Source organism: Dasypus novemcinctus, chromosome 1 (genome assembly GCF_030445035.2).
Source record: "Dasypus novemcinctus isolate mDasNov1 chromosome 1, mDasNov1.1.hap2, whole genome shotgun sequence".
Taxonomy (NCBI): domain Eukaryota; kingdom Metazoa; phylum Chordata; class Mammalia; order Cingulata; family Dasypodidae; genus Dasypus; species Dasypus novemcinctus.
Window position 1 is genome coordinate 128696211 of NC_080673.1, and position 21827 is coordinate 128718037.

The 21827-nt window shown below is 38.7% G+C and overlaps 1 protein-coding gene across 7 annotated transcripts in view; it reads right to left on the reverse strand.

Moving 5' to 3' along the window:
• The window catches only part of SHROOM3 (shroom family member 3), a 197316-nt gene that overhangs the window by 46847 nt on the left and 128642 nt on the right, over window positions 1-21827 (reverse strand). For all 7 annotated transcript variants that reach the window (XR_011649124.1, XR_011649123.1, XM_071215947.1 and 4 more), the window contains one exon: window positions 8208-8339. Coding sequence is in view for 5 of the 7 variants with exons in the window: in XM_071215944.1 (XP_071072045.1) it covers window positions 8208-8339 (132 nt within the window). In the remaining 2 variants the exon portion in view is untranslated. The remainder of the gene's footprint in view (window positions 1-8207; window positions 8340-21827) is intronic.

Below are 21827 nucleotides of genomic sequence, written 5' to 3' on the forward strand. Positions count from 1 at the left end.
CCAGAACATCTCAAAAGAGAATCAATAAAGAAACAAAGACTTTGAACAATATGTTAGAGGATCTGGACACCATAGACATACAGAACATTATACCCAAATACAGCAGGATATACATTCTTCTCAAGTGCACATGAATCATTCTGCAAGACTGACCACATGCTAGGCCCCAAAGAAAGTCTCAAAGAATTCAGAAAGATTGAAATCATACAAAACAATTTCTCTGACCACAGTGGAAGGAAGCTGGAAATCTGCAAGGGCCAGAGACCCAGATTTGGCACCAAGATATGGAAGTTAAACAACACACTCTTAGAAAAACAGTTGGTCAAGGAAGAAATCTCAAGAGAAATCAATAACTATCTTGAAACTAATGAAAATGATAACACAACATATCAAAACTTATGGGATGCAGCAAAAGCTGTACTGCAAGGGAAATTCATAGCCATAAATTCATACATCAAAAAAGAAGAGCTAAAATTGAAGAACTAACTGTATAATTGGAGGAATTAGTAAAAAAACAAAAACAAAAACAACAATCTAACCCCAAAGAAAGAAGAAAAAAATAACAAAGATCAGAGCAGAACTAAATGAAATAGAAAATAAGAAAGTGCTTGAAAAAATAAAATAAAGAGCTGGTTCTTTGAGAAGATCAATAAAATTAACAAACCCATATCTAGACTAACAAAGAAAAAGAGAGAGAAGATGCAAATACACAAAATAAGAAATGAGAAAGGGGATATTACTACTGACCACACTGAAATAAAGATTATCATAAGAGGATACTTTGAAAACTATATTCCAACAAGAAAGACAATTTAGAGGGAATGCACAAATTCCTAGAAACACATAAGTAGCCTACACTGACGAAAGAAATCAATGATCTCAACAAACCAATCACAAGTAAAGAGATAGAATCAGTCATTAAAAACCTCCCAACTAAGAAGAGCCCTGGGCCGGATGGTTTCACAGGTAAATTCTACCAAACATTCCAGAAAGAACTAACATCAATCTTGCTCAAACTTTTCCAAAAAACCGAAATAAAAGGAACATTGCCTAACTCATTTTATGATGTCAACATTACCCTAATACCAAAGCTAAACAAACACACCACAAGAAAGGAAAATTACAGACCAATCTCTCTAACGAACCTAGATACGAAAATCTTCAACAAAATACTTGCTAATCGCATTCAACAAGACATTAAACAAATTATACACCATGCCAAAGTGGGTTTCATTCCTGGTATGCAAGGATGGTTCAACATAAGAAAATCAATTAGTGTAATACACCACATAAACAGATTGAAGGAAAAAAAAAGATCCTATCTATAGATGCAGAAAAAGCATTAGATAAAATATAGCACCCTTTCTTGATAGAAACACTGCAAAAGATAGGAATAGAAGGAAACTTTCTGAACATGATAAAGGATATATATGAAAAATCCACAGCTAATATAATTTACAATGGTGAAATCCTAAAATCTTTCCCTCTAAGATCAGGAACAAGGCAAGGATGCCCACTATCACCCCTTGTATTTAACATTGTGTTATAAGTACTTGCTTGAGCACTGAGGCAAGAACCAGATATAAAAGGGATCCAAATAGGAAAGGAAGAAGTCAAAATTTCACTGTTTGCAGATGACATGATCCTATACATAAAAAGCCCTGAGAAATCTACAACAAAGCTTCTAGAACTTATGAGTTCAGTAAAGTCACAGGTTATAAGATCAATGCATAAACATCTGTAGCATTTCTGTACACTGATGATAAGCAATCTGAGAAGGAAATCAAGAAACAAATACCATTTACAATAGTAAATAAAAAAATCAAATACCTAGGAATAAATCTAACTAAAGATGTAAAAGACTTTTATACACAGAAAACTACACAACATTGTTCAAGGAAATCAAAGAAGACCTAAATAATGGAAGAATATTCCCTGTTCATGGATAGGAAGACTAAATATTATTAAGATGTCTATCCTACCAAACCTGATCTACAGATTCAATGCAATTCCAATAAAAATCAACAGCATTTTTTAATGAACTAGAAAAACTAACTATGAAATTTATTTGGAAAGGAAAGAGGCCCCAAATGGCCAAAGACATATTGAAAAAAAAATGAAATTGGAGGAATCACACTACCTGACTTCAAAACATATTACAAAGCTACAGTAGTGAAAACAGCATAGTATTGGCACAAGAATAGACTCACTGACCAATGGAACTGAGTTCTGATATAGATCCTAATATATAGTCACCTGATATTTGAGAAGGCCATCAAACCCATCAAACTCAACTGGGAGAGAATGGCCTCTTCAACAAAGGGTGCCTAGAGAATTGGATATCCATATGCAAAAGAAGGAAAGAGAATTACCATCTCACACCTTAAACAAAAGTCAACTCAAGATGGCTGAAAGACCTAAATATAAGAACCAAGACCATAAAGACCTTGGAAAATAATGTAAGGAAGCATCTAGAGGACCTTGTAATAGGAAATGGCTTCATGAACTTCATACCCAAAGCAAGAGCAGCAAAGAACAAATAGATAAATGGGACTTCCTCAAATTTAAAGCCTTTTGCACCTCAAAGGAATTTGTCAAGAAAGTGAAAAGAGAGCCTATCCAATGGGAGAAAATATTTGGTAACCATATATCTGATAGGAGACTTACAGCCTGCATATATAAAGAACTCCTATATCTTGAAAATAAAGACAGCCCATCTGAAAAATGGGCAAAAGATCTGAACAGACACTTCCCTGAAGAAGAAATATAAATGGCTAAAAAGCACATGAAAGAAATGCTCAAAATCACTAGCTATTACAGAAATGCAAATCAAAACTACAATGAGATACCATCTTACTCCCATAAGACTGGCATCTATCAAAAAAATAGAAGACTACAAGTGCTAGAGAGGATGTGGAGGAATGGGAACACTCCACTGCTGGTGGGAATGCCGAAGGATCCAGCCATTCTGGAGAACAGTTTGGCAGTTTATCAAAAAGGTCAACCACCATACCAGGGAGCCAAGACTGCCGTCAACTGAAAGCAGGAGAATTACATCCAGCATCCATCTGAAATCTAAGCCCCCTCTTGATATAGATGTGGAGTGGACACAACCACTCTAAGTCCACAGGATGGAGGAACAGAGTACGGATTGGAGTGGACTTACTGATAGTCTATTCATGAACTATTGTGATTAGTAATAGAAGAAAATGTGGCATTGGTGTGGAGAAAGTGGCCATGGTGGCTGCTGGGGGAAGGAAGTGGGAGGAAAAGATGAGATGTGGGGGTGTTTTCGGGACTTGGAGTTGTCCTGGGTGGTGCTGCAGGGATAGTTACCGGACATTGAATGTCCTCCCATAGCCCACTGGGTGGAATGTGGGAGAGTGTGGGCTATGATGTGGACCATTGACCATGAGGTGCAGCGGTGCTCAGAGATGTATTCACCAAATGTAATGAATGTTTCATGATGATGGAGGAGATTGTTGTTATGGAGGGAGGAGTGGGGTGAGGGGGGTGGAGGGAATATGGGGACCGCATATTTTTTTAATGTAATATTAAAAAAATAAAGACAAAAAAAAACTTGGAAGACAAAGACAATTATGAATAATAAAATAAAATGCCAGCCGTAAAAAAAAAAAAAAAGTTAGCTATAGATTTACCATGACCCAGCAATTCCACTGCTGGGTATATACCCTGAGGAACTGAAAATAAGGACACAAACCGATATATGCACACCAATGTTCATAGCAGCATTATTCACTATTGCCAGAGTTGGAATCAACCCAAATGCCCATCAACAGAAGAATGGATAAATAAACTGTGGTATATACATACCATGGAATACTATTCAGCTATAAGAAGGAATACAGTACCAACACATGTGATAACATGGATGAATCTTGAGGACCTTATGTTGAGTGAAGCAAGCCAGGCATGGAAGGACAAATACTACATGATTTCTCTGATATGAAACAAGCAAACCAAGCTGTCTCAGACAACTAGAGACTGGAAGATAGGCTTAAAGGAATTTGGGGGACGGGAGAGGAAGGTTGTGAGCTGATGCCTATATGGGTGAAGTCTATGATAAGCTGGAGGTAAGTATCTGTACAGGGAAGGGATAAGATGGGGGCATAGGGATACCATTGGGTGGAGCTTTGCAGGCTTGAGGGGGGTTAGGGTTGGGAGAATGGGTCAGATGGCCCAAGGAATTGGGGGGAGGGCTGGGGGGAACAGTTGAATATGGGAGAATCTCAGGTATATGGCTGAAACTATCAGGTTGAGAAAACTCTTTAGAAAATAAAATAAGGAAGGATTACATGTTCAAGGTGCTTAAGGGTGGGCATCTGGCAGAGGCAGGCTGCTAGGGAGTGTGTGAGTGCTCAGTTTGCCAAACAATGAGTGTATAGGTGTACCCACATCTTGGGGAGACCTGATGTTCTCAAACGGAGAGAACTGTGTCCCTCGAGAGAATTGGTGGCTCCCAATGGGTTAGGACAGTCTAGTATGTCAAGCCCTCAGCATTGTTGCAAGTATCTGTAAATCTGGTCCCTTAGGTAGTAAAGATTGATTGTCAGTGTGGGCCCTGAGGGGAGGGGGAGAGAGGTATAGAATAGATGGAAGCAGGCTAACTAGGGGGCAATACAAGTGTTCCACAAGATCATGTAATGATGGTATAGGACATGTCAACATACACTAAAAATGTATAGAAGTCTATAAGCTAAAATGTAAATTATGTGAAACCTAAGGAACTAAAAATTTAGACATTTGTACAGTCTAAAATATAAACCATAATGTAAACCAAAATGGAATCATGTTTGAAAGCTATGTTTCAAAATTTGTACATCAGCTGTAGCAAATGTAACATGTAAAAAGACATTGCTGGGGAAGGGGGAAAGGGTTTGATATTGGATATATGGGAGTCCCCTATATTATATATGTGAATTCTGTGATCTAAAACTTTTTTGAAGATGAAATGATAAATTAGAAAAAAAATTTTTTAAAAAGAATGGATGTAGACACTGAGGAAGAAATGAAAGTGCCTTGCCACTGTACACTGTACATACACAGCAACACCTATTATAAGGCAAAAGGTTAAAAACAAACCTTTATAATACTGTTCATTTGTATTAATACACCAATTTATTTTTACTTTATGTAGTATTTCTAAATTAGTATGTATACTTCTAATCTTTAAACCCATCACTATATTTCATTTTCCTATTAATTGAATTTGGCAATATATTAGGTTTCATTGTTGAAGAAGTTTTGGACTCAAGAGAGGTTCAACTATGGCAGGGGAGGAACACTGGTGTGGGGTGTTAGTGATGGGGTGGGGCACATGGTTGGGAGGGAGTTCTCCAGGGCACATATATAGTGGACATAAAAATGTTTGGATATATGTTGGGTATTTTCAGAGTAGCTACATTTACAAACGACAACTGAGGGAGTACTGAGTTCCTAGCCAGGGGAGCTCTATATCACATTTCCCAATGGAATAGCAACAATCCCCCAAATGCAACAGCAAAGACCAACAAAGATAGATTTTCCAACAGTGGGCCCTTGATTCTGATGACTATGCTTATGAGTCTGTGTGCCTGAAATATGAACTAGGCAGGGTGCTGAAGAGTTACCTACTGAGAGCCTCCAGGTTGCTCAAATGTGGCCACTCTCTAAGCCAAACTCAGCATGTAAATGCCATTACATTCCCCCCAGCGTGGGACATGACTCCCAGGGATAAGCTTTCCTGGCGCCGAGGGATTACTACGAAGCACCAGCTGGTGACGTAAATAGAAAAAGACCTTGAATAAAAGGGTCAATTCAGACCAGCAAAATATCTCAGCCCACATGTAGGATCATGTGTTAAAAACTGCTTTCTGATCTTGAATAAAAGGGGGAAATGGCAAAGACAAATGAGTTTATATGGCTAAGAGTCTTCAAAAGAGAGTCAGGAGGTCATCAGAGGGGTCATACTTATGCATTCCTCAGGAGGACCCCAGAAGCAGCCAAAGTGGATACAACCCCAGGTACTGGTCCTCCTGAGGACTATGGAGACCTACAGGGATCCGGGAATGGTCGACAGCTCTGGAGAGTTCAGTGCCATGTTGGTGGGCCCTACTTTGGAATTTGTGTCCCTGAGTGTGATGGACTTGGACTCAAATGTGACCTTTCTACACATGCCTCTTCCGTCATTTTTAATGATCCTTTGGTTGGTGCTAGGGTTGGTGTATACTCAGGAGACTTGCATCTCTGGCCTGTCCATGTGCCAGGTGGGCCCTGAGCCTCAGGAGAGTTGCAACTCCTACTCTCTGGTTCGTTGGTCAGCTAACAGGGAGGTGAAGATGGTCAACCTCCACATCAGGGAACTGAGAGTGCCTACAACTGCAAGCAGGAGAACTGCATCCATCATCCATGTGTAATCTAAGCCCCCTCTCAATACAGAGATGGAGTGGACATCACCATCCCAGGGACCACAGAATGGAGGAATAAAATATGAATTAGAGTCGACTTACTGATACTCTACTAAAAATTTATTTTGACTACTAATTGAAGAAAGTGTATCGTTGATGGGGAGAAAGTGGCCACAGTAGTTGCTGAGGGCAGGGAGTGGGAAGAAGAGATGTGATGAGGGGGCATTTTTGGGACTTGGAGTTGTCCTAAATGTATTGCAGGGTCAGATGCTGGACATTATATATCCTGCCATAACCTACTGAATGTACTGCGGAGAGTGTGAACTACAGGGTAAACTTTATCCACATGGAGCAGCAGCGATCCAAAATGTATTCGCTGAGTGTGACGAGTGTGCCACAATGATGGGGGAGGTTGTTGGTGCAGAAGGAGTGGGGTGAAGGGATGGGGGTATATGGAAACCTCTTACGTTTTTTATAATGTAACCTTTTTTGTGATGTATGTATCTTCAAAAAAATACAATTTACAGAAATGATAGGGATAGGGGTTATATGGGAACCTCTTAATGTTTTTTAATGTAACGTTCTCTGTGATCTATTAACTTTAATTTTTTAAAAAGTGTTAAGAAAAATAATAAAAAACAAAAACAAAAAGTACAAGCCACTAGGATTTTATTTGTATCATTACAAGAAGCACTCTTAGAAGTACCAACAATTTTGCCTTATAAGCCCCTTCCAGTAAAAGTAGAGAGGGATGATTAGTAGCTGAAATATATACACATTTCTAGTAATTCTCCAGAGCATCTGAGAAGGGACCTGCTATAACTGGCAAACCAGGAACTCAGCAAACATGTCAGCAATACCTCAAGGTTTGAGCCCAAAAGTAAATGCAAGGTAGCTTTCTGGAAGCAGTATTAAGCCTCCAGAAAGCTCTCCCAGATTGCATGTCACAAGCAAGCCTGACCACATGCGTTGACCCAACAGGCATGAATTTGTCCCCCTAAGTCCCTGAGATGTTCACCTGTAGTGAGAGCAGCTCTAGGGCAAATCAAACAACCCCCACCCCACAACTTTGTGCTTAAGAACAATGAATCAAGCAAAATAAAAGTTTTACTAATATGTTGATGGTGGTTTCCTAAATTCTGATTTGGATTTGAATGTTGACCCAGGTACCCATCAGCTATTTGACCATGGACAAGTACTTTAATTTTTCCAAGCTTCAATTTCCTATTCTGTAAAATAAGGTCAATAATACTATATTTGTTTTGAAAAATTATGTTAAAGATTACATGAGATAACATATGCACTGAGCAGTCCTCTCTGTGTGAATTGTTGCTTTCGATGAAAATAAGCTGGATGGATAACTGGCCTTAACAGAATGAAAAAAATCACATGGAAAGTACATATACATGAATAAAATAATTCAGAATAAAAAAAATATTCATTTTTGACTAAAGCAGAAAAGGCAAGTAGAAGCTTGTCCATTTTTCTAATAGTTTTGTAATGTCTAACTAAGAAATGTCTGAGAATTGATGGGCCACATAAATATCTTAAAGGAGCAGGCAGTGCTGGGAATAATTCTGCCCTTCCACAATGCTGATGTGGCCCAGGGTCTGAAGATGCTCTAAGCATGACTTATATGCACATTAGGAGTTTTAAGAGGATGTAGAAGGTAGTGGGTAGATATTTACCACTACTCCAGGTGAGTGCAAGACATTCTCAGAGCAAAGAAGAAAATATTCTCTTCTGGGAGCATGACACTTAAAACAAACCAACCTCTCAGGCTCACCTGTGGCCACTTACCTGGAATGGTAGCTTTGGTGCCAAGGAGAGCCAATTGTGCCCTGAGATATTTGCATCATGCTGGCATCGGGTTGTTTCTCACCAGATTTTGTTGAATGCCAAGACTGAGTTCGGCCTGCTGGGTCACTACGCCTTTGGAGACACAAGAGAGGGAAACACCCTGACATTAGCAACATTTATACCTGCATGTCTACACTAACGTTATATATGGATTTGGAAGGACAGATTGGTGTATTCTCAAAGATCAGAAAGCAATCATGTAAATACTTAAAAGGAGATTTTACTGGCTATTTCTCTTATTAACCATGGTTACTCTCTTTTTTATTAATACTTTTATTTTACCTCTTATTTTGGATTAACTTCAGACTTACATTAAAAATGTTGTAAAATTACTACACAGAATTCCCATATAATCTTCACCTAGATTTCCTAAATGTTAACATTTTATGCTTTATCAATTTAAAGCACACAAAGCATAAAGCCTTGGTCTTTCTTGGTTTCTGTTTATCCGTATTGAAAAATGGTTCCGCTTTTGGGTATACACCCCAAAAAACTGAAAGCAGGGATTCAAGCAGATATTTGTATACCAATGTTCATAGCAACATTATTTACAATAGTTAAAAGTGGATGGAACCCAAGTGTCCACTGACAGATGAATGGATAAACAAAATGTGTTATACACATACAATGTAATGGATAAACCTTGAACATTATATTAAGGATAAACCTTAACATTATATTAAGTGAAATAAGCCAGACACAAAAGGACAAATATTATATAATTCCACTCATATGAAATATCTAGAATAAGCAAATTCACAGGAACAAATTTTATGTTATATGTATGTTATGCCCCCCAAAAATTCAGTTTTTTAGAATCAGGAACAATAATTCCATCCCACATCCCAAGGGACTTTGTGTAGATTTATGGTAAAAAGCTTTCTGGCAATTTTGAAGTCCTGGTCATATCCTGATACTCTGGATAAATAAGGTTATTTTAATTTCTTGATAGGAATTGCATAAAAATTAGCAGCCACTTCAGTGTTAGTATTATCAAATATACTAGTTTAGTCAACAAAATGTTCTCCAAAATAGTTTCTCATTTTGCAAGTCAATGACTTCAACTTTCAAACATCCTGCCCTTGTAACACAAAGAATTGACAAAGCCAAAGGGAAAAAGTGGGTGTGCTTGCAGACTGTAATAACAAAGAATGAATATAATGAGGATTTTACTACTATAGAAGGTCAGAGTCAGGAGACAGTTGCTGTGCTTTATTTTTGTAAAAGAGTGAAGTGAGCTATCAAGCATTTCATGCTAAAAATTCTTTGAACTGCAAGAGGGTCTGGGAATATTTCTGCCGTTCATAAACACTTTTATGGGATCCAGGAATCTTCTTTGGTACGTGAGAATAAAACCTATAAGTCATTGCAACTCATTGTACTTGGCCCAATGGCTAAACACCCACTTATTCTTTTTCTATGAAAAAATAAATTAGCTTTTATAATACACATGAAAAATCATTCCCCTGATGCCAATAAGTATATCAGAATAAAACAACTTGGTGTCAGGAGACTCTGGTTCTTGCCCTGGCTTTGTTTTTAACTTGCTGTATGCCCCTATATATGTCACTTCCCCTCCCTAAGCCTGTCTGCTCATCTAAAAAATGAAGCAATTAATAAAAGAGGCTGGGTTAAGCTCATTTTAATCTGAAGCAACTAAAAATGTACATGAGAGACACTGAAGGGCTTCCCAAGACAAAAAGTGATTTTTAACAAATAAAGATATTTTGATTTTCTCAAGAGGTTATAGTGATAGGAAATGGTCTTGTGCAAAGCAAGGACAGGTGAACAAAGACTTTTAGCAGTCAGTCGATAAACATTTATTGAATTGAAGGGGCCTATAATCAGGTGGACTATTAGCTGGATGCTAGACAGGCAGGGAAAGGGAGAAAAATTCAATTATTTTTCAAAACTCTGGGGATCAAGAGAGGCTGGAATGTGACTCGAGGTGTCAGCTTTGAGGTCAGACCCATCTGGGTTCTATTCCCAAGACTATCGGTTTTTTTTTTAATAGCTTTTGAATTTTGGGTAAGTTTTTTTTTTAATGTTTTATTTTTTAATTATCCAATATTTGCCAATTGATGCAAGTAATTTTTTTTTTAAGATTTCTTTCTTTCTTTATTTCTCTCCCCTTCCTCCCCACCCCCCCCATCTGCTTTCTTTTGTCCATTCGCTGTATGTTCCTCTGTGTCTATTTGCATTCTCAGTGACACTGGAAATCTGTGTCTCTTTTTTGTTGCATTATCTTGCTGCATCACTCTTCATGTGTGTGGTGCCACTCCTGGGCAGGCTGTGCTCTTCACACGGGGTGACTCTCACTGCCGGAAGCACTCCTTGCACGTGGGGCATCCCTACACGGGGGCCATCCCTGCATGGCACAGCACTCCTTGCATACAATAGCACTGCACGTGGGCCAGCTCACCACATGTTTGAACCCTGGACATCCTATATGGTAGGCGGACACTCTATCAGTTAAGCCACATCCGCTTTCCTTCGTTAAGTTTCTTAACCACTCAGTTTCCTCGCTGCAAAAAAACCAGATTATAACATAATCCATTCATAGGGTTTTTGTGAGATTAAAAATGCAATACTGTACCTGGCACACAGTGAGAGCTGAGTAAATGTTAAGTATCACTGTCATCATTCACTTATTAATGATTGCTAAAGAGTCTCTTAGAGAGGCTAGTGAGATAAGAGGAGAAAGAAGCTGAGGGTGAATGGCAGGAGAGAGGGTAGTGGGCTGGAATTATTTATTGGAAGTAATGAGTTGCCCAGCTCTGAGCGCCATAGATTGGTATCAAGAGCCACTAATTGTGGCAGAAAGGCTGGTCTGAGACTTATTATGACCATAGCCTGGAAGACCCTGGCCAGGCTGGTGAGGCAGGGAACTGCCAGGGCAACTGCTATGACCGGAAGGCAGGGAATAAACACATGGCCAAGAAGAACAGACCTCATCCAATGGGAGACTAAGAAAACACTAAAGAGGGAAACGGACTTTGGCCCAGTGGTAGGGCGTCCGTCTACCATATGGGAGGTCCGCGGTTCAAACCCCGGGCCTCCTTGACCCGTGTGGAGCTGGCCATGCGCAGTGCTGATGCGCGCAACGAGTGCCGTGCCATGCAAGGGTGTCCCCCGCGTGGGGGAGCCCCACGCGCAAGGAGTGCGCCCGTGAGGAGAGCCGCCCAGCGTGAAAAGAAAGTGCAGCCTGCCCAGGAATGGTGCCGCCCACACTTCCCTTGCCGCTGACAACAACAGAAGCGGACAAAGAAACAAGACGCAGCAAATAGACACCAAGAACAGACAACCAGGGGAGGGGGGGAAATTAAATAAATAAATAAATCTTTAAAAAAAAAAAGAAAAAGAAAACACTAAAGGAAGGAGAAGTACGGCCTTGGGCTAGAGAAAGGAAGTAGCATGCAAAAGCTAGAGACCAACAGGAGCAGATACTATCTTTTTTAAGCTTTGAAATTTACAAAGCACATTCATGTGCATTATTTCCTTTATTCTTGATGACCCAGTTGAAAGTTTCATGATTAGAGCCCACAGAGATATGATTATAATTTACTTGGCTCCTAATCACCATAGCTCTCTAACCCTCAAAATAGATTCCCTATATCCCCCACCTGTGGATTCAGCAACACCCCAAAACTAAGCCAACCCTTTCCTCAGAGGGGGCAATCAGGAGCCCCAAGTTAATGGCTCAGCACAGCACGGCATTCTTGCTACTGACCCCACCCTGACCTTGGACACCCAGCTCCCCAGAAACTAGGTTGCTGCCTCTTCAACCAGTTGCTTGAAGCTAGGCTACCTCCCTTGAACCCCAGTTACTCACTGCCTTAGACCCCTGCCTTATCACCCAGTTCTAGAAATCCTTCCTGGTGCCCACGGTCCTCAGTGGGAATCAGGAGTCAAACCCTGTTACGCATGACTTCAGGAACTAAATAAATGAATCAGACACTGAAGCATAAAAGGAGGCTGTGCACAGAATGATTAATAGAATGCCATGGGGTTGTTTCACTTAACTTTGTGCTTTGAAGACCATAGCAAGACTTAATTTTAAATGTAAGTCTATTCAGAACTCTGCTCAGTTTCCTTCCCATTCATTCTGGGGACATTTATAGAGACATTTTATATGCCAGCTACTATGCTATCACTGGGGTTCTGATAAGATGGGATCACTAGCCCCCAATAATTCACAGTATAGTAGAAGAGATGGCCAAGGAAACCACTCTAATGCAATGTGATGGATTTCAAAATAGAGACAAGGTGCTTGATGAATACAGTGGAGGGAGTCACTAACACTGCAAGGTTAGGTCAAGAAGCCTTCACTTTTAACTAAAACATGAAAGATTTCTCCAGATCGAAGAAAATAGGAAAAGGAAGAGGAGGGCATCCAGGGCAAAAGAATAGCATGATAACGGCATGGAAACGTGCAAGAAATGGTATAAACAACTCAAAGGAGAAGGAGAGAAGTAGGTGAAGGGCTAGATCTTAGTAGGAGGCGACAGATCTCAAGAACTCAACTGTGTGCCTCACTAAAGAGATTGGACAGCATCCTGTGCACCTGGAAGCCACCAAGGAACCTTAGTCATGGAGGGACATGTTCAAGGTTAAGTGTAAGGAAGACATTGCCAATAACTGTAAGGAGAATAAATTTGAGAGAGATAAGATTTGAGGCTATTGTACTGGCTAGGGTAAAATAAGAAGGCCTGCTACTAAGGCAGTGGCAATGAAACTGAAGGAAGACAGATCTTAGGGCCATTGAGAAGGCAGAATCCCTAGTGTTAGTGATCATTTCGATGTAGGTAGGGAGTGTAGAAGAGAGAAGAGTCAAGGAGAAAGGGTGGCCTTTATGCTTCTAGCTTGAACTAGAACGGTAGTTTCATAACCGTATTAAGAACTATTAGACGGAGGGAGTGAGAGGTGGAGAGAAAGAGGAGGGAAATAGAGTAGGCAAGTTGATGGCTCACTCTGGGGCATGCTGGATATGAGGTGTCTGTGGGGTTTTCCATGGAAATGTATGGTAGGCAGTAGGGTCTACAGGACTGAAATCTGGGCGAGAGGCCCATTTAGGAGTCATAAAACATGGAGCCTTTGAGAAAAGACACGCTGCTCAGAGAGAATGCAGCGGGAGACAAAGAAGGTAATTTAAGGGTGAGTTTCTGAGAAACATCACAGTTTAGGGGGCAAGCAGAGGAAGAGGAATGTGGGAAAAGCCCAAGAAGATGTTTCCAGAGAAGTAGAAGGAAAACCAGGAAAGAACAGTACTTTCATAGAATTCTAGGGAGAAGAGCAAGGAGGAGGAAATGGTCAACCATTCTAATCGCTACGGTGGTTAGTTTGAAGCGAGTGGATCCATGTCTCCTGCATTTGGCAACTATAAAATTTTTGCAATGGAATGATGAGGGCAGAAGCCTGATTACGGTGGGGTAAGAGATATGATAGGGAATGAGATATAAAATGAAGACAGCAAGAACAGCTAATTCTTACAAAAAGTTGGTTCTAAAGGGGAGAAAAAGGGTGGTAAGCTAGAGGACTGGAGGGAGCCAGGGAGTGAAAAACTTTTGTTCGTGTTTTTGTTTTAAACAACGAGAAATTTGGGCAAGTATACATGAGAGAGAGAGTGCACAGGCACAGCTAAAGATGCAGGATGGAGGGAGGGTGGCACTCTTTAAGGCTCATGAGGAAGGTGAAGGTATAGACCTTAGGCTTGAGTAAAGACAGGAAGAGAAGAGAGGAGCTAAGATGTTGATGCTCCTAAGTGGGAAAGTGGGTGGATGGGATGAAAGTTGAGCAGCTTCACACCCAGTGTCCCCTATTTTCATTATAAAGCCTAGAAGAGGTGGCAAATGTGAAAGGATTGATGCAATAGGTTACATGCTCCAGGGAAATGATACATGAGGATGAGAAACCTTGAAACTTATCAGGGATATTTAAAAGAATTCATGATGAAGATATGGTCTCTTTCCTCAAGGAGGAGAGACCAAATGAAGTAATTCCTAAAGAAAGTGTAAAATAAATGCTTAAGAAAGTAAGCCCCGGCCTGATGAGCAGCGCCAGGACAAGAAGCCCAATTTGAGGAGCTTATTCTTTGGAGGAGATTGGAGAGGTAATTATTTATTTGCTCCGGGTGGGTCTGGGCTTCATCCCAGGTTGAATAGCTTAAGAAGAACAGGGTGATTTTTAAACAAACAAATAAAAATACCTAAACAAGCAAACAAACTTTCTTTTGGACATGGAACATATGGTAGGAGGTTTCAGGAGGTTTATAAGATTCTTTCATACTGTACACACAGCAGTTAAGTGATGAAATGAAGAAAAAGAAGAATGAAGAAAGCTATCAAAATTAGCCCCTCATCTCATACCTTGCTAGTGGGATTATAAATAGCACAACCTGAACGAAGAGCAGTTTGGTGATAGACAGCAAAAATACTTTCTTTAACTAATATATCAAAAGACTGAAAAACCACCTCACCAATAGCAAACCAGTTAAGTCCATGATGGTACATCCCTATAATGGACACTATCCACTTTCCAAAAAGGATAAGGCAGCTCTATACAAATTGATATGGAAAGATCTCCAAAAATAATCTCCAAAATATATTGTGTCAACAGAAGAAGTAGAACTGTGAATATGCGAATATGGCATGCTACAGTATGTGGGGGGAAAACATATAACCAAATGTATGTTTTGGTTTTTATTGTTGTTTTTAGGAGGTACCAGGGATTAAACCAGGACCTCATACACTGGAAGCAGCACTCGACCATTTAAGCTACATCTGCTCCCTCACACATATTTTTATTCGTGTAAAGCATATTTCTGGAAGGATACATAAGAAACTAGAAAACTAGAAGCTGTGACTGCCTCTGGGGAGAACTTATTTTTCACTCTATTTCTTTCATAACTTTCTAATTCTGCCACATCCAAGTATTACCTATTAAAAAAACAAACTATTTTTAAAAATAGCCTACCATTTTAAATATGTATTTCATTGTGACTATCTTGAAGTAACCAAAAAAGTCAAACAGCTGCTTATTGACTTTTTCAGTGATGCAAATAATTTAATAGGCATTCCTAAAGAGTACAGCATGCTTTTACATTTTGGGATCACTTTGATCTTTAAGATAAAGTAATACTTTCCTAAAGTACATTATATCACAAACATATCAATAAAAGTCAGAAGGCGATTTAACTTTAAATGAGCAAACCAAGTTTTGTGCGTGGGTGTAATTCAAACAAAGCCCTTTTGTTGCATTCCTAACCACAAACAAGGAAGCTTCACTGTGTGGGATAGGGAGGCTGATGAAACTGGAATTAGTAAATGACACAGTGTCCTTCTGCAGTGATTTTGCCATAACACAGAGAGATTCAGTAATGCAAAGCATGTTTCTGAGAAATCCGTAATAAGCAGTACAAGGTATTTCAAGCAGCATTTATTGAGCACCTACGATGTGCCTTCCACCTTCCTAAACTACCATAGGAGCTGGTGGTGGTCACTGATGGCCTCAAGTTTATAATCCTATTGGGAGGCTTAGATGCAAGACAAAGTATTGAACGCAATCAGAGAGCTATTCATTCACCAAAACATCATTTGCCACCATACTAGGTGCCGAGTACCATTCTAGGCACTTGTGTAATTTCTCTCTGAACCTTTTTACTCTCTTTATTATGTAGAACTATTAATGAGGAAAATGAAGTAACTGAGGATACTAAGCAACTTTCCCCCAGTCACAAGGCTAGTGAGCTTCAGTTAAAATTCAGGTATCTGCCTTTAGAGCTTGGACTCTTCATTTCTAAGTTGGGAGAGGCGTTCAGTGAGGGTGAAAGAACAAAGCAGGGATGCAGACAATAAACAAGTAAGGAGCAAGATACTTTCATATACAATTATAAGGGCTCTGCAGTAAATAAAACAGGGTAATGTGAAGGTGTGACTGAAGGTCCTACTTTAGGTAGAGTGGTCAAAAACAGCCTCTTTGAGAGGGTGATACTAGCATTGAGACCTAAATGATGAGAAAGAATCAGTCATGCAAAGAGCTAGGGAAAGAGTACTTAGCACAGAAGGAACAGTAAATGCAGAGGCCTGGAGGAAAACACTGAGTTTAGAGTTTTCAAGGAACTGGTCAGGGAGTGTGGCAGGAGCCTAGTGAATGAGGAGCAGATAATATTAGAGTTGGGACTGCAGGTGTCCTCAGGAATGGAAGGCTTTGAATACATGGAGAAGGTGAACCACAACTTGGAAAATGAAAACGTCTAAGAGCTAAGCGTTCCTTTTTATGCCGACACTGTTCTTTGGTATTTTGGGTGCACTAACATAAAACCATGCAAATTATCAGCTGTACATGAGTCATATGTATATAAGAATAGATCATGTACTCAGCTAGCACACCAAATAAAAATTACAATCCAATTAGGCAGAATTTAGTAATATTTAGCAAATGGTCTTTAAAATGCCTTTGACAGGCTCCAAAACTCAAGGGCTAGGTTAAATAAAAGTTAATGCAGATTTTGTAAACTAACATGTAATCATTCACTAGTTTATTTCTTAATCCACTTACTAACCTGCGTAATTTCTCATCTGCTATGTGCACAATACTATACTAGATGACAAAGTTCATCATTACAGGATTCTAATCAATCCTATTGTCATGAAATTTTTGAAAAAAGAAAGAAGGAAAGAAAGAAAAAATGTAAATATATTCTGTACATTAGGTCTATCTGATGAACATTTCAAAGATTTGGGCTGCTGGACATCATGATAGACTTGAATATTATATGTTCAGCAGGTGATAAAACACTTTTTCTCAAGATTCTTTTTGTATGCCACTGCTATTTTCTTTCCTATTTTCCCTCATCTATTTTTAAAATTGGGACTATTTAAAGCATATATAAAAGTATTCAGATTAATATAAAGAACACCCATGTACTCAACACCAAATTTTATCAAACATTAATATATTTTCCACATTTTCTTCATATATTCTTTTGAATAGGTAACTAATCCACACATTCATCTTGCCCCCTACTGCTACCACTAATTTTGTTGTGTATCCTTTCTAAACATTTTGTTATGCAAATACAAGCAAATATGAACATATAGTCTCATCTCACCCCTTTTACTTAACGAATTCCATGCAGTGCTCCATACATTGCTTTTGTGTGGTGGATACATACCAGAGACCTTCTATATCAATACTTCCAGACCTTCCCCAGTACCTAGAGGCTGCTCAGTGGTCCACTGTGTGCACAGATCATATCTATTTAATCAGATCCTTTTTTGTAAACACTTTTTGGTTTCCAGTTTGTTTTTTTTTAAATTTATAAGTGAAGTTGTAGATTTACCAAAAAATCATGCATAAAGTACAGGATTTCCCTATCCCATACTATTATTTTTTTATTTTCAAAGATTTATTTTTTATTTATTTTTCTCCCCTTCCCCTCCCCCCTTCTGCTCTCTGTGTCCATTCGCTGTCCACACTGTTATTGATACCTTGCATATGTTACCATTGAGGAAAGCACATTTTTATCATTGTACTATTAACTATAGTTCATGGTTTACATTTGCGTTCACTGCTTGTGTTGTACAGTCCTATGCATTTTTAAAATTTTTATTCTAGTAAATATACACAACCAAAATTTCACCTTTTAACCACATTCAAATATATAATTCAGCGCTATTAATTATGTATAGTGTTGTGCTACCATCACCACCATCTATTACCAAATGGTTTCCAGTCTTTTGCTATTGTAAATAATGCTGCAATGGATAACTATGCCCAAATACCGGTGTCTACATATGTAGATATATCTGCAGAATTGAGCAGAACTGGTTCAAAGGGGAAATGCAGAGGAAACAAACACACAATGAAAATCAAATGTCACCGTACAAATAATTTTGGGGAGGATTATATATCTTCTTTAGTTATAAAAGAATGGACAATTCATATTTGAACAATGCCTTTTTAAGCATTTCCTTTTTAGAAGAACAGTGTAAGCCCCTAATACTGATTACTGATGATAAAATGTATGAGAAATAAATCTAAAAGAAGAAAAAAGGGAGATGTGGTTCAAGCAGTTAGGTGTCTACCTCCCACATGAGAGATCTCAGGCTCAGTTCCCAGTGCCTCCTAAAGAAGACAAGCAAGACAGCAAATGACATGACAGTCTAGTACCGTGAGCAGATGTGATGGGATCATGCAGCGAGCTGACACAATGAGATGACGCAATGAGGAAACACAATGAGAGACAGAACAAGCAGGGAGTGGATGTGGCTCAAGCAACTGGGCACCTCCTCCCTAATGGGAGGTCCTGGGTTTGGATCCTGGTGTCTCCTAAAAGATGATGAGATACAGAGAGCACACAAAAAACAGACAATAGTGAACCAAAAACAAGGGGGGAGGGGGTTGGTAAATAAATAAATAAATCTTTTTAAAAAATGTATGATTGACAGCAAGGAATCTGAATTAACAGTAATTTATAATTAAAAAAAGGCAGAATAGTAGCAACTGAAAACTATGACCAAGTCAAGCTACACTATAAACTGAACTCACAGCACTATTCACTCATAAATCCAGACAGAACTTTCTGCAATAAAAAATTATTCTATGTTGAGATACATTTTTTAAATGTTCACAGGAGACAGAGTTCAAGAATTTCATGTTTTGAAATATAAAATTTTAAAATGCCTAAAAAGAGAAAGAAAAGTTCTAAAGAATTTTTAAGAGTAGAAAAACCCCACTATCTTTCAAAATACAAAAAAAAAATGTGGTAATTATCCCTTGACACGGCTTTGTTTTTGAGAAATTCTTTAGCCCTCTAAACTTCTAGTTCCTACCAGACTACTTCTGGTTTCCTCTAGGTTGTTCTTCAGACTTTATTGGCTTCACAAAAAAATCTAAAGAACAAACTTTTCCAAGATTTTTTATAATTGCCTCACTAATATCTGTATCTTAAAAAAAAGTGATTTAGTGGGTAGAAAGGTATGCATGAGGTAATATAACCCCACAGTGACACACCGTCCTTTCTGGAAAGAGAGGTTCTTTTTAAATGTCACATCCTGATAAAAGCCCTAGGGACTTTTGGCTTTGAAAACGGAATCGTAAGTCAAAGCGAAGACTGCTAACATACAGACATAAAACACTAGGGCATAAAATTTGCATAAAAGGTAAAAAAACTCCCAACACTGCTTTTGCTACTAGTTTCATCTCTTCACCCTTCATTCAGAAACTTTTTTTAAAGATTAAATTTCATTGAGTACCACATAAAAATATTACAATAAATAAGAGGAATGGGGATAAGTGTTTTTCACTTAGTCACCAGTGGGTGAGGATACTGAAATGGGCTTTTTCTCAATATTCCTTTCTTTCTCCCCACCCCCAATTCTGATACATACAGAGGAATCAGAATATTCAACTCTCCTTCCTACACCTCAACATTCCCATATAAGTCATGGCAGAATTTGACACAAATACTCTAACATCTGTGGTCTATAATAGCATTTAACTTCGTCTTTCATTCATCTTCAAACTCAATTACCATAGAATAGCACAAGCTCTAATTATCAATAAACAGTCTTCCCTACTCAACTCTCAATTTGGATCCAGACATTTTATGGGTTTGAGGAAGGAAGAAAGGATTGGGATTTCTACAGACTTCTTCAGGTATCAGATACGACAATTTTAGAATTTTCTTCTCTAATACCTCTCTGCGCTATAGAATATGATGCTGGAGTCTAGAGAGGAGAAATCACTTCCACGTTGGTTTTGGTTTTCTTCTATATACAGATACCCACATAGAGCTACAGGTAATGGCATGGATCTTAGTAGGCTCAGATAGCTGAAAAGAACAGGAAATACTGTGTGTGCCCCTGAATTACTGCTGCTTTTTTGAGAGAAGATGTCTGGGGGCTCTTCCAGAGAACTCCTGTCGGTAGAAGTCAGGAGCAGCTCCGAGAGCTCAGCAAGAGGTTGTATGGCTTTCTCCCCTCCCCTCCAATAGACAAGAGGGCTGGGGGTGGCAGAGGAGGAGTACCCCAACTTAATGCACGAAACACTCCATCTTAGTGTATAAACCCATAGAAGACTGTCCCTCGGGACTTTTAAAGGAATCTAGATAACAACTGAGATATTTCAAAAATCAAGCTAATTATTTTTTCTAAAATGTCAAAGATTAAATTAAATTGCATTTCTCAGAACAAAGAAAGAAAGGTTTTATTTCTTTGTGAGGAAGAGGCCTTACCTTTCGGTAATGCTTTTTAAAAAACATTACTCCAATAAGCAAAAACAAATGCCTCCCGGCACCCCTTCTCTCCCTCTCCCACTACCAGCAAATCTAAAGAAACTGAATTCTCTTTTGGAGTAAGTCTGATGCAGTGTCAGTTGTTCTACTCCTCTCTATTTCACTATCTTTCTCCTCATCTTTGAGAAGCTGCCAATAAGAAGTTAAAGGCACAAAGAAAACAAAGAGAAGGACAGAATGCATTAATTTTAATAAAAGACATAAGCAATGATCAAAAAGAGAAATCTATGTTTTAAAGTAATCATACTGGAAAGGAATTATGCATTAAAACAAAGTTTCCAAATACGATTGGAATGTGAATGAAAAAAAATAGTGAAGGTTTTAAGGCAGAGCAACTGAAAATGTAGGAGACTTTAAGAACACTTGCTCAGCGCCTCAGTTTTGACCTACAATATTTTCCATAACAAATTTTATAAAAGGAGTTTAACCATCACCCACACATAACCTGACACTGTTGGAGAGACTGTATTAAAAACTCAGAAGAATGCTCTCTTATTCACTTTCAAATGAAAGAATGCCAAATAAAACCTGAAAAACCAGCCCTGTGATCCTTTCTCTCCATATATGAGTGCATTTTATAATATAAGCATTTATCTTTTCTTTTTAACCTTTGGCATATAATAATAATAGTTAAGTGCCTATAATCATAAAAGAAATACTCAAGGCAGCCTGAGCTCTAGAACATCACCATACTGCTGCATCCACCCATTCTTTTCCATACCATACTTTCTTTTAAGAAGTAAAAGCATCCCTAGAAGCGAGGACTGCCAATAAGCACAGCTCTAAACAAAAATTTCTACTCAAGATTACATGAGAAAAGGTTAAGAGTGGAATTCAAATTTTATTATGAATAAGGGAAAAGAAAATGAAGTACTTAAACATTCCATTATGATAATAATGTACAGTTGGCAATCTCAATAATCAACTCTTCTTTTCCTGTATGACTCAAAGTTCAATGGAAAAGATGGTACCTTTACTTCACACAAATATTGGCGATGCATACAAAGAGGGGCTTAGCTACTAGCATGTAAAGTATGTACCATTCACTGTGAGAAACAGAAAGAGATACCCTGAAATCCCCCAAGGAAATGGGAGAAGCAAAACCATGAAGTACACAACACAAAGCATTTGCCAATGTGAATGGGAGAAAACTCACTCTAGAAACAGCATTATAAGAATCATGATGACTGTATAAATGAGAAAGAATGGTCAAACACTCCCAAACAGCAATATTAGTAGTACAGTGAATTATGTGAGGTGCTCAA